This window comes from Loxodonta africana, chromosome 16 (genome assembly GCF_030014295.1).
Source record: "Loxodonta africana isolate mLoxAfr1 chromosome 16, mLoxAfr1.hap2, whole genome shotgun sequence".
Classification (NCBI taxonomy): Eukaryota; Metazoa; Chordata; class Mammalia; order Proboscidea; family Elephantidae; genus Loxodonta; species Loxodonta africana.
The window spans coordinates 71,788,015-71,801,838 of record NC_087357.1 but is presented as its reverse complement, the minus strand read 5'-3'; the positions used below and the strand labels follow the sequence as shown (position 1 = coordinate 71,801,838).

Here is a 13,824-nt window from a genome sequence, read left to right as displayed (position 1 = left end):
GAAACAGACTGCCACATCTTTCTCTGGGTTCGAAGCTCTGACCTTTCAGTTAGCAGCTTGACCACTCTACCACCAGGGATCCTCTATCATATTAGGAAACACATATCTGGTAGTCTTTCTTTTTGTTAAGATCGATCAGTGTGTAGACATCATTTTAACCCTATAGTCTATCAAATCCAGAAATCCACTCAACAGCACTCCTGATAGATGGCTACCCCCACCTCTGCTGGAATACCTTGAAGGGATTAGTGTCTGCTCCCATCAGGTGGGACCAAATTCTAACCATTACAGCTGTACACCTGAGGAGTTCACCTGAGGTGTAAAACATACGTATATAAATAATTTATATAAATGGGATCATAGTATACATACCGATTTTATTAAAGACAATTTTTCTATCTCTCTTCCCCTCACATCAGTCCCCACCCTTTATCCTCCACTGCCCTTGGTGAGTAAACCATTTAGTGGGCATTCTTCTATATTTTTCTATTAATATAACCCTATGTAGACCTACACACAAATAACTGTAAAAAACCAAACCTGTCACTGTTGAGTCAATTCTGACTCATAGCGACCCTATAGAACAGATTAGAGCTGCCCCATAGGGTTTCAAGGAGTGGCTGGTGGATTAGAACTGCAGAGCTTTTGGTTAGCAGGCTAGCACTTAACCACTGCACCACATACACATACGGTGTTTTTTGTTTGTCATATTACAAATGTTTTTTTTAAGTCAACAATACTTCATGAAAAATCCCTGTAAGTCACGTAGCTTAACACAGTTTATTCTTTTTAGTGGCTGGGTAATATTTGATATTCAGGATACTGTAATGTATTTAGTCATTCTGCTAAAGATAGATATTATTTCTCGTTCTTGGCTACAATAAATAATGCCACAACAAACATCTTTATAGATATGTTGTTATGAATTGGTATTTTTGCCTCTATGGAGAGATTCTCAGGAATAGAATTGTTGGTTAAGAGGGTAAATATATTTTCAATTTTAATGGAAATTTCCAGATTGCTTTTTAGAAAGACCGTAACATTCCACATTTTTGGGACAATGTTCGAGGATAAACTTTGCCACAGGTCATGGCGATCCTTTTCAAAATAAAGACTCCCAGCCTCCAACTACAAAGATTTTGATTCAGTAAGTCTCTGATGGAAACCTTGGTGGCGTGTGGTTAAGTGCTACGGCTGCTAACCAAAGGGTTGGCAGTTCGAATCCGCCAGGTGCTCCTTGGAAACTCTATGAGGCAGTTCTACTCTGTCCTGTAGGGTCGCTATGAGTCGGAATTGACTCGATGGCACTGGGTGTGGTTTTTTTTCAGTTTAAGTCTCTGATGAGGTCTAAGAATCTGTATTTTTAAAAGCCCAAGATGAATCTCAGGTGATATTGGTACCACTGCATTTAAGCACCTTAAAATATTAAAAACAACTGGTCTTCTAACTTAGTACATCAATATCATACTTTAACCAGATACATATATTAAAGTATCAAATGAAGACCTGAATTGGTCATAGACATATATATCAAATGTAGGTTAGAATGGAAGACAATTAGTTGAATTGGAGCAGGTCTTCTCTGAACAGTCTAACAAGATTTTGAGGAGGAAATAAGCATTTAGTGTTTGTTCAGAATTTGAGTGATCAAGAAAAGCTAATGGGGGAAATAAAAATGTTGTCCTTAGTTACTTTTACACATGCAAAATGTTGCTGAAGAGTAATAGTAATAGGAGTTCACTAGGTGAGGTCATAGTAGTACTATGCTGAAAATCAAGAGATGGAATTTTAATCCTGCTTAAGCTACTAACTGCCTGTCAGACCCTACAACTTTATGTAAAGTGAGGAGTTTTGACTATATGATTACTATGATCATTTCCATTCTGGACTAGACTGGAGATAATAGTTCTCTTAGTCATCACAGACCCTCTAGGGAATCACTACGTGGGATAATTTCCTCTGTCAAGCCTTTAACAGAAGCTGATTGTGTTTACAAAAATGAAATGAGACAAGATGGGGATATTTGGCTGTCCACAGAGCTCCTTTCCTACAGGGTTCTTCAAGGGTTATGATCTGAGACCCTCGTGGCCTACAGGAAACTATCCGTATTCTGAAAATCCTTTCTTTTTCTGCATTCTAGGAACACATTCTCTGTTAGACTCAGGGATACCCGCTTGTTATTTAATGAAACAAGAACTCATGAGTTTGTGCTGCTGTGCTCAGATTTTAGGCCCTAGGGGAAGAGGTGGCTTCAACTTGTATTTGTGTTTTCCTTCTCAGGCTCTGCAGATGGCATGGGAAGGAGGCTGCACTCGGCTCCTGGCCTTGGTCTCTCAAAGACCCCAACAGCAGAAATGGAGCACAGTCGCTGTGAAGCCAGCACGGTGCCTGAATCTCAGGTAGCAGCCTCACGTGCTAAGGTGTGGGCATGGAGTGGTGTGTTGCGGAAGGAAGTATGGAGAGGTGTGAGTGGTAGCGTTAGTGGTAAGAAAGAGGTATGATTGAGCCAAGGAGCCCTGATGGCTCAGTGGTTAAGCGCTTGACTGCTAACCAAAAGGTCGGTTGCTGGTTTGAACCCACCAGTCGTTTTGCAGGAGAAAGATGTGACAGTCTGCTTCCATAAAGATTACAGCCTTGGAAACCCTGTGGGGCAGTTCTACTCTGTCCTATAGGGTTGCTATGAGTTGGAATCAACTTGATGGCAATGGGTTTAGTTTTTGGTTTGGATGATTGGGCTTACTTAAGTGAGAGGAGAGTGCCACAAGGCTTCTACCTTTCCAACACATATAATTCAGGTCTTTACTAGTGAGTCTTCTCCTATTCTTTCCCACACACTTGAGGACAGGGTCTGTGGGGAAACCACAGGTCTGGTAGTATGTGCCTGCCTGTATGTGTGTGTGTGTTTGAAGGCTGCACCTTGCCAAGGCCTCAGCAGGGAGTGTGGGGACAATGAACAGTACTGTGCAGAGAACTTCTGCTGCACCTCATGCAGTCTCAGTGGCACCATTGTTTCGGAGAGGGAGGAGGCTCCAGTCTCTTTCTACAGTTTTGTAAGTAGAAATCAGGGCCCTTCTATTCAGAGCACCCTCTTTCCCTTGGTGGGTAAAAATAAAATGCCAGGTGAAGGAGTAGGGAGAAATTGAAGGTTGTAATCTGGGAGAAAGTCATGCACACTCAGCAAAAATGAGGACACATAGTCATCACTTTATTGGTGTACATTCAGTTGGAGCCCAGAGTAATGTCCCTTCCCTGTAGCAGTTCTGGAAGGGTGTGTTGAAGGGCTCCCCAGGGTGCAAAGAGTCACCAGAGCCTTGAAGAGGAGTCTCTAAGAAGCAAAGGCTGCTTATTGGGTCAGAGCTCACTGAACTAATCAAAGAAGAAGGAAAGAAATGGGGTGGAGTACCGTTTTGCGTTTTTGCTCCCCACCTCAATACATGATTGAGTGGGGTCCAATGTACTTTCAAGCTAAAGTGAAGTATATATTAGCAAGACAAGGAAAATAATTTAAAATCCTCCTCCTTGAGGCTTTTTACATGGTAGATAGATAGGCATTCAGACAGACAGATAGATAGATGGTGAATGGATAGCTACCTAGCTGTCATCAAGTCGACTTCAACTCATGATGACCTTATGTAAAACAGCAAAATATAGCTTAGTCCTATGTCATCCTCACGATCACATGTTTGAGTCCATCACTGAGGCTATTGTGCCAGTCCTCACTGAGGGTCTCTCTTGCCCTCACTGGCACCCTACTTTACCAAACATGATGTCCTCCTCCAGCGATTTATCAACTCCTGATGATATATCCAAAGCAAGTGAGTCAGATAAAGTTTTTTGTGATCTATAAGGTTTAGGTTTTCATTGGCTAATTTCTGTAAGCAGATCACCAGACCTTTCTTCTTAGGTTGTCTTAGTCTGGATGCTCCACTGACACTTGTCCATCATAGGTGACTCTGCTGGTATTTAGAATACCAGTGGCATAACCTCCAGCATCACAGCAACACACAAGCCACTACAGTATGACAAACTGACAGGTACCAGTATCACATGGTCCTAATGCAACAATCTGTACGTGGAAGGTGCAAGAAAAGACAAGCCAGCAGAGATCCACAAACTGAAATACTGTCAATGGCTGGGTTTGGAGGTAGTTGTGTCTTTCAAGAATTTTACATACTTGCCCAAGGCAAGTTGAGTTTTCTTGTCCACCAGGTCAGTTCAATAAAAATTTAAAAACAGGTTCTGAATACATGACACAAAAGGATATATGGTGAAAATTATATCCCTGTCCCAGGAGTCCTTCAGATTCAGTTTCCCTTCCCAGAGGCACTCATTTTTTTTTTCAGTTGATTGTTCATAAGTTCCTAAACACCTCTGAACAGCCTGCAAGGTCTTTTGGAAAATGTGGTCTTTTCTGCCCAGTATTTATTCTCATATACTTTCAATGCATTTAATGATACAATGCTATTCTAAGAATGTTGGCTTTTTTTTTTTTTCTGTATTATTCACTCCTTTTTTTCAAACAAATGCTTATTGAGCATATGTGCCAGGTGCTGGGACATAGCGACGAGTGAGCTAGATATAGTTCCTGCTCTTGGATGGAGCTTATCTACTAGGGGAGACACATTAATAAACAAGCAGTTATAACTAAATGTGATGAGGATTTGATGTTACAGGAGTATAATAGAAGGGCTATCTAAACTAGGCTTTGGGGGTCAGGAAAGGCTTCCTGGAGGAAGCAGAAAGAATACAGGAGGTAAAGCGACCAGCATCTATAAAGGCCCAGAAACAAATATTGTCTGAATCAAAAGAAGCTCATTTGATTTGGCAAGATAAGAGAGTTTGGTGAGGGGAGATACTAGAGAGTGTTGGCAAGTGAGCCTGGAAAGAATACAAACAAGGGTCAGATCATGGGCCATAGAGAGTCCTGTAAGTCATAGTAAGGAGTTTGGGAGGTCAAGAGAAGTAGACATATTGGAGAGCCAGTTAGGAAATCAGTGAGACTTGGTGACTGGCTACCTGGGACGATGGGGAGAGGAGAATCAAGGATTATATCCAGGATTTATGGGTTGATGGTAATACCTTTAACTGAAATAGAGATCACAGGAGCTGCAATATATTTGAAGGAAGAGATGAGTTCAATTTTAGATATATTAAGTATGAGTGGAGATATGTGGTAGGCCTTTAGATGTGAGACATACGAACTGGGAATTGAAAAGAGGAAATTGAAAAGAGCATAGCAATTGAAAAGAGGAAAAGAGTAGCGTGAAAAGAGGGGAGGAGCTATGACATATTCCTGAAGAGTATCAGATTTAAGGTGGTTTTTCTTCTCAAGAACCCTAAAAGGAGACTGAGAAGACGACACCAGAGAGATAGAAGGGGAGCCAGGGAAGTGTGGTGTCATGGATACCAAGGGAAGAGTGTTTTGAGAAGAAAGGTTAGCGGTGCTGAGAGGACTGGCCTGGTCCTTAGGCTGTAAGGTACAGCCTACTGTGTATGTGCCTATTAGGTGCCAAGCTGTGGGAGGCATGGGGAGCGTACAGTGAAGTGCCTGTAATGGTTCACGTACTGAAATGAATAAGAAATGTATTCTGCTAGGGGAGAAAGACTATAAACAAGTAAACAAATGATATAATTCCAGACCATAAATGTGATGGAGAAGAACAAAACAAGGCAAGGGGAGACAGAGATAGTGGTTACACTCATGGCTATTGTAGATAGGGTGGCAATGGAGATAATCTCTAAGAAAGTAATGTTTGATCAGAGACCTCAGTGATGTAAAGGTGCAAACCATGAGAAGAACATTCCAGGTAATGGAAACATTAAGTGTAAAGGTCCTGAGGTAGAAATGAGCTTGGTGTATTTGAGGAACATTAAGACTGGTAGGAGATAAAATGAGAAAGGTCAGCAGGGCCAAATCACACACGACCTTGCAGGTCGGTAAGGAGGTAGCCAACTGGAGCTAGGAAGGTAAGATTGGAGGCTATTGCAGTGGTCCAGGTGAGTTCAAATACAAACTTCATAGGTAGAAATGACAGTGCTTGGCAAAGGCAATTAATGGAATTAGAGATGGAAAGTGGGACCAAAGGCAATGCCAACATTTGATCTGGGTGACTTAGGAAAATGTGGTAACAGGAGGAGAAGTTTGTAAGAGTACTGGTTCAATTTTGTTTCAGATATTAAAGGGAGTATTCCTGGGACTTTACCACAAAAGCAAATAACTAATAAAGTAACAAGCAGACAAGCTCATGAGTACAAATTTGACAGACAAAAGAGGAGGCTGTGGAATGTAGCAGTGACAGGAGAGAAAACCGAGCCCTTGGTTCTACATTTAAGCAGATATATTCTCGTTCCTAATACTTGGAGGGAGAATAGAACTCTTTCTCAGTCTCTCAGGTTTTCTGAATCTTTCTTTCTCTCTGTTTGTTTTTCTATCTTGACCTCTCTAATTCTCCTGTTAGCATTAAGGAGTTTGCTAAAGATCCGGATGGTGGGTTTGGGAAAGCGAGGGCTGTGTGGAAGATTCTGGTTAAGGGAAGAGGATCTGAAGTTTGGACTCTCCAGTTCATGGTGATAAGGATGTTTCCTAAAGGGGCTGACAAGGGAGATTGGCTGAGTAAATAGGATCGCACTCTAGAACAACGGCATGTTTGTGCTCTTGTTCCCTCCACTTCCCCCTGCTTGCCTCACTGTGTTTACCCAACCACATCCTGCTGTGTGTTAATCCTCATCTCTGCGTTTTTGTTTTTTTTGCCTTGTCTCATTATAAGGAGTCATCAGCCGTGATGAAAAAGCCATTGGAAACCGGGCACCGTTGTTCCAGCTCCTCTTCCCTCTCTGTCATCCATGACCCTCCTGTGTTTCTCCTTGGTCCCCAACTCTACCCTCCCCAACCACAGTTCCTGTCCCCAGAAGTCCTGATGCCCAGCATGGCAGGGGAGCCCCATAAACCCCCAGGTAACTCCTCCCAAATCCAATGTTATATGTCAGAACATGGTATCTTTCCAGGGGCGGGGGGTCTCTAAGGTGGGGTGGTATAGGATATGAACTACTGCTTTAAGATCAAGCATTGATCTAGATGAATTTTGATTGAATTATTTCTTGTGCAACATGGTTCTTAGACCAAGGGTCTAAACCAGCGCCCCCAGAATCTGACTAACCCATGAAAATGAACTGCTTCAGTCATGATAGGATAAGCTTTTCAGTGACTGAGGAGAGTTAATACCCAATTTTTAGGATCCCCCCAAAACAGAGTTATCAGCTAGTTTTCTTTCCTTCTCTCCCCTATGTCTCAGTTGAGGTGTGGTCTAGGAGGATAAGGAGTGAATAGGAAACTTGGACTTTGTACTTGGAGTACCCATGCCATGTGTGCAGACGCAGACAATCCTGAGGAAGGTGGGCAGTATCATCCTGGCTTTCTTTGATCCTCCACAGCAAAATGTTCTTTTCCTTCCCATGGGCAACTAGTGGAATTGTATATGGGAAGTAATCTATAACTTAAAAGGCAGTGATTCTCAATGCGGGGAGGGGAATGTGCTATTGGCACCTAATGGGTAAAGGCCAAGGATGCTGCTAAACATCCTACGAAGCACAGGGCAGCCCCCCTCCCTCCTCAACAAAGAATTATCAGCCCAAAACATCAACAGTGCTGAGGTTGAGAAACCTTGGCTTAAGGATATAAATATCTGGGGGTGGGGGTGTTCTAGAACAAAAGATAGAATAGTACTATTGATGTTTATGTTCAGTTTCAGGGAGCTTTGGGTAAACAGGCCTTCTGAATTGATGGACTCCCTATTATCAGTGGAGCGGCCAGGCAGTCAGTTTCCTTTAACAGTTGTTAAGGGCATCACTGATGGGTCAAGCAGCATTGATTACAGCTTGTTGTATAACGATTGCTACAGTGAAAACAGGAGAGAAAGAAGTCTGTTCTTCCAGAGCTCAGACTTTAAATAAATCAGGATATATACTCATACACACAAAAGCATAGTGCAGATGTTGCTGGGTCATAAAATAATGGAAACTTTTTTTTCAGAAGTGATTAAAAAATTAGTTATTTTGTTTGTTTTAAAGAAAGGAGAATAAATGTATAGAAAAGGCATTCCACATTGTGTATTTGGGAAGAGTGGTGTGAACACACAGAGATCTCTGAGAATGAGCAAGAATGTAAGCAGAGATTGCTTAAACTGGAGCGAAGGCACCGTGTTAAAAAAGACTGAGTGATGTTTTGGGGTAGTTGCTCTAGGAGTAAAGTTATCAGAACTGTAATTTACATTTGCTATATTTTTTTATATTAGGGAGCCATTCCAGTATGTATGCATATGTGTGTGTGTGTGTGTGTGTGTGTGTGTTTGTAGTGGAGAAAGGATTATAGTAGATCGAAGTAGAAGTAGGAAACCATATAGGACACTGTTTCATTTGCCCATGTTAATTTTGATGGATATTAAAAATTAAAAAAAAAAAAGAAATCAAAAGCAAAGCTAGCTTCTTTCTTTCCCTTGTAAGTATGATCTTGGAGGGGTAGAGAGTTGGGAGCAACAGCCTGAATGGTCCTCTGGGAATGAGAATGGTTTTCTGAAGATACTCAGTCTTTGGGTTTCTTTTCTCTCCCCAGGAACTTCGAGGAATGGCCAGCAGTTTCTGGCTGTGTGTGACAGGGGTGAAACTTCCCAAGGGATCAAATACACAGGAAGGACTTTGAACTACCGGAGTCTCCCACATCGTTCCAAGACAGATGCCTCCTGGGGACCCTGGTCAGAGAGTAACCAGCATATTGGGGCCAGATTTCTGACCACTCCAGGGTGCCAGCCTCCACTAAATCATACTGCCACACTACCAGAAAGATGCCAGGGACTTCAGGTTCCTCATGCTCAGTCCTGGGGGGATCTTTCCCACTCACCCAACCACCCTCCTATTGTTCACCATGTGTCCTCACTATCCAGAAGTCTTCACGTACCCCTGAGGTCAGCTTGGAATTCGGGTCCTGTTCCAGAATCCCGAGCCCCTGGTCCTCGAAGAGTAGATATGCCCCCAGATGATGATTGGAGGCAAAGCAGTTATGCCCCCCAGTCTGGGCACAGGAGGACGGGGGAGAAGGGTTTCTGTTTGTTCTAGCAGATGCCCCTGGAAGAGAGCAGATCAGGGCCAGAGCCCTGCAGCACAGCAGGTGGTAAGGGTCACCCTTTCCTGGAGCCACACCTTTCTCTGTAAAACTGTACTGTGGGCACAGTTGGTTACCTGCATCCCTGTCATGGTTGTGCCAGTCTCATCTCAGCATAGAGTTGGCAGTTTCCCCTAGGGATGCCAGGGACTTCTAAGGAGATCTGGCTCTTTGGGAGAAAATATTTGAAATTCCAATTTCCATTCACTTTAAAAATGCATCTATTATATTACTCTGGACACTAGCCATTCCTTAAGATCACCATTTTAATCCTGGATACTTTATGCCCCCACCTCCACCAGAACCCTCATGCTCTATTCACGACTATAGTCCCAACTTCTACTCTTTGGTTGGTTTACTTATGCCTGTTACCTGACCCTCTGTCCTCCCTAGCCCCATCCTTGGAGGAACATGTAGCCCTGTGGTCATGGTCCTGACTACATCATTCAGGGCAGCCCACCTGCCCAGGTGTTATGGCCTGCCAGCCTTCCCTGTGCCCCCAAACCTTAGGCCTAGAAGGTGGATCTGCCAACATAACATTCACTGTTCTGAACAGATGGAGTCCAGCACACTAACACACCCTCCTGTCCTCAGCAGCAGAGCCATTACTGCCACTTGCTCAGTCGCCGTTGTAAACCCTCAGAGTCAGCTCAACTATTTTAGGGCCAAACATACTGTTTTTGTAAAGTATTTTTCATTAATAAACCCATAAGATAGTTCTATTTAATCCCTTGTCATTCTTCCCTTTTGTATGCTCTTGCTCTGTTGTATTGGGTTGGGGAGGCCTAGGCAAGCAAGAAATAACGATTCCCAGTGGCCTGGAGCTCCCAAACAGAGGGAGAGAGCTCTGGCACAATATATATACACACACATACCTATGACTGAGTGAAGGTTAGGAGCCAAGGAGTTGAAGGATATAGGGAGTCAATGGCCCCTAAAATGGAGTGGCTTACTTTCCTTGTTATTACTGCTGTTTGCATGTTTCCTCTTTCCTGCCAGAGGTACTCATATATCACACATCTTCCCCCTCCCCTTCTTAGACAGGTTTTCTGAGAATTCAAACTCCTCTAAGAAACTCATCTCTGGTCTATGTACTGGTAGTGCCCTTTGTCTGCCTTCCAGGTTTGTGAAGTGCCTCCCATCCCTCCTTACCGTTTTCTCATGGCTGCCCCTCCCCTCTCCTTCCCCTGGAGTTATGACACTTCCATGCCAGAAAGATCCCTTTCCACCCCTGCCTCACTCCCAAGAGTCCCTTCCCTCTAAAGATATTTTGTGGGCTCCCTTTACAAAGAATATCTACTGGACATTTCCTTCCTCTTTTACTCCAGGTCTCAGGATCACTGAGAATGACACAAAGAAGATGTAGAAAGGTGTTCTTTGAGAACTTCAGACCACTGCTTACCTATTATCACATCCATCATTAACAGATTCTGAACTAATGTATTATTGAGCAGGAGGGTGGGTGGGAATTTCTCTCCCCACCCCACTTGGATTCTACATTATCAAGATATCCAGAGCTTACTGGATATGCTGGTCTCTGTCCATGATGCAACGCATCTGCTGGTGCCATATACATTCTTCCCTTCTGATAAGTATGGATCAGTCAGTCTTCATCTACCCTCTTCCCCGTGAATGTCGGTCACCTTGGTCCCTATAAAGGTTCCATAAGTCACCTGGCCCCAGATTCTATATGTGCAAAGAAATACTTTACAAATTTAGGTCCTGTTCCATGGTCCTGGGCCCCTGGTCCTTGAGTAGATATGCCCCCAGATGATGAATGTAGGCAAAGCAGTTATGCCCTCCAATCTGGGCACAGGAAGATGGGGGGAAGGGCAGATACACTTGGAAGAGAAGAATTAATCTTCAATTTCCTCTGCCTTCCAAATTTCTATTTTTTAAATGAATCAAGATGGAGGCTGTGTCCTTTTCAGGTGAATTCTGCAGATGCTTTCTTTGAACACATCTTGGTGCCATCCCTTCCCTTCTCCCATCTGTTTTGATCCTTAACCCTTGGAGCCCAGACTCCTCCAGCTGCTTTTTTACTCCATTCCTTCAGGGTCCCGACAATTCTAAACTCCAAACACAAGGGCCAGAATCATCAAACTCCACCTTGATCACTTCCCTGCTCTAGACCCTACAGTGTCTCCTGTATTCTCGTTTCAGTACCCAGATCTGGTAGCTGAACTGTTATACATTTCTCTATCAGAAGATTCTGAGGTTTGACCACATTTCCCTGTCTTACTGGTAGCTCTCCTTGAAAGCCGGTGTCGTGTTTCTTCGCACTCAATTACGGAAGCAACTAGCTACAGACTCCCGCCTATCCTTTGTTTCTGCATGCACAGAATTTTAACCTGATCCCTTGGCCTCGTCCTGTTTCTCTCCTATCCTCAGTAATTTTGCTCAGGTCCCTAGAGCCTGCCCCGCCCCCGCCCCCGCACGCGCGGTGCATGCCGGTCTCAGCCCCTCTGTTGGGAAAGAGGGTCCGCCATGTTCCCCGGCGGCGCTGCCGCTTGGCTCTGGTAGCCGCCGCCCCCGCCCCCAACCCCGCCCGGCCCCGCGCCAGCCGAGCCCCGGGCCCAACATGGCCGCCCCGGAGCCGGCCCGGGCTGCACCGCCCCCACCCCCGCTCCCGCCGCCCCCTCCCGGGGCTGACCGCGTCGTCAAAGGTGAGGTGGACGAAGCCCTGGGGGCCTGGCCTAAGGAGCGGTGTGTGAGGGCGGGCGGGAGACCGTCCCTTCGGGAGCGGGCCCGGAAGGGCGGGCGAGTGACTGGCTGCCTCCCTCGGGGAGTGGCCCCTGGGCGGGCCCCTGCTGGGCTGAACCGGTGGCGGCGGCTCCGTTTGCCTTCAGGCCGGGATAGGGGTTAGGCTCTCGGCGTCTCCTAGCCGAAGGGGCGAGGCAGCTAGCCGCAGTCAGCCCTTTTCCTTTCCACCTCTGCCTGTCAGAGCGGCCCCGGGGCCGCGATGAGCTTCCTGCTCCGCGACAGCTGCACGCCAGCCTTGCCCGGGCGCACCGAGGGGCTCGGAGACCTTCAGCCACGCGGGCCCGGGCGATGAGCAGTCAGCAGTCACCTCGGCGTTGGCCCACGCCTGCTCCCCAGTGACAGCCGCCCGCCTGTCCGCGCCTAGTTAGCGCCAGGCGCGGGGGCTCGGCGCTCGGCGCTCGGCCCTCGGCTGCCTCCCCGCGCGGAAACGGGGGGAACCGTATGGGATTGCACAGGGTGAAGGGCCGAGGCAGGATTTGGGCGCCCAAGGCATTAAGTGCAGGGTAGAAGGAAAGGCAGCGTAAAAAAGAAAAAAAGCCTCATGGATAGGAAGAAGTATTAGAAAACCGTCAACGTTGTTTGGTCAAACGCCAAAAGGGGGTTACTTCTGCTCTCCAGACACACGCAGGAGCTCTCCCCTTGGAAGAAAAAGTTAAATGTTAAATTTGTTTCTCGGTTGAGGCCGAATTTGTGCATAATTACCTACAGCAGGTCAGCAGCTTAATTTAAAATAGAGAAATTGAAGGCTAATTGAGAATTGCTTCAGATTTCCAAGCTCTCTGGGAGACTGCGCCAACTTCAGAACTGCTATGGAGGTGAAACACAGAATTTGAAATTATTTTTCTTTACCATATAGTTTTGTCAATAAATTGAAATTTTTTGATTCTTTTAGTATAACGTTTTATTGTATTACATTTATTTTTGAAAACATAGGCACTCCTTTTATTTGTGGATTTTTTTCTTTTCATTTAGTTTCTCACATGTACTGGCACAATGTTTATACACTGTTAGTCCAGCTTTTGAAATCTGACCAGATGTGTTTCCATTAAAATATGTAAAAACAAGAAAAACTTTTCACTTTGTGTTTCTTTTAATTTTTAATTTGACCCTCCTTTTTTTTTTTTAGTGGTTAAGAGCTATGGCTGCTAGCCATAAGGTCGGCAGTTCGAATCCACCAGATGCTCCTTGGAAGCTCTATGGGGCAGTTCTCCTCTGTCCTATAGGGTTGCTATGAGTCAGAATCGACTAGATGGCAGTGGGTTTGGCTTGGTTTTGGTTTTTGGTCCTTGAAAGAATCACACCGACTTGTACCTAGGCTTACGTGTATTATTTTAAAAGTGAGTAGTATATTCCCTTGGCTCAGGCATTAGAATGAACTGAATAAAGAGTTTATGGAATCCTTGTTCTGAAAAATCTTTTTAGAAAGAGAAAGAAAAAAAAAATCAGTAGTTCAGACATTGATCCTGTTGTGAAATCCTCCATTTTTGTGGGGGTGGGAACAGGGGACATGGGCTGCTGCTTCGTTGTCTGACTATATTTTTTTGTCCTCTTTTATTTCCCCTGGCACGGCTAGATGGGCAGGCCTGAGCAATGAGTTTATGCTTGTGAATCTTCTTGTCCCTTGTCATATATATGGTAATGTTTTCTCTCTACTGCCTTAATGCAGTAAAAATAAGACTGCAAGCATAGGCAGATTCCTTAAGGGTGAGTTGTGAATCCAAGACACAGTCATATTTGCAGTTTGTTGGTATGGAATAAAAGCCATTTGATCTCAATAAATAGGAAAGGAGCTTATTGGTACAAAAATTATAGTTAAATAAAGCACGTGGATATCATATCTCATATGCTTAGTTTATCATCTTCATGGGGACAACTTGTATTTCTTTACAGAATTTGTTAACCAGTTG

General features: G+C 44.6%; 2 protein-coding genes across 6 annotated transcripts in view; both read left to right on the top strand.

Annotated features, from left to right (window-relative positions):
- USP54 (ubiquitin specific peptidase 54) overlaps positions 1-11,583 on the top strand; it is a 66,674-nt gene extending 55,091 nt beyond the window's left edge. The window contains 4 exon segments of the mRNA XM_064269716.1: positions 2,281-2,420; positions 6,768-6,954; positions 8,609-9,079; positions 9,082-11,583. Of these exon segments, the coding sequence (XP_064125786.1) occupies positions 2,281-2,420; positions 6,768-6,954; positions 8,609-9,079; positions 9,082-9,167 (884 nt within the window). The 3' untranslated portion in view covers positions 9,168-11,583.
- A 129-nt stretch (positions 11,584-11,712) lies between these two features.
- The window catches only part of PPP3CB (protein phosphatase 3 catalytic subunit beta), a 49,492-nt gene continuing 47,380 nt past the window's right edge, over positions 11,713-13,824 (top strand). For 4 of the 5 annotated variants that reach the window (XM_064269717.1, XM_064269720.1, XM_064269718.1 and 1 more), the window contains exon 1: positions 11,713-11,820. In XM_064269717.1, coding sequence (XP_064125787.1) covers positions 11,736-11,820 — 85 coding nt within the window. In that variant the 5' untranslated portion in view covers positions 11,713-11,735. Of the gene's footprint in view, positions 11,821-12,256; positions 12,733-13,824 lie in introns of those variants that run through there. The other variant, XM_064269722.1, reaches the window with a different exon arrangement.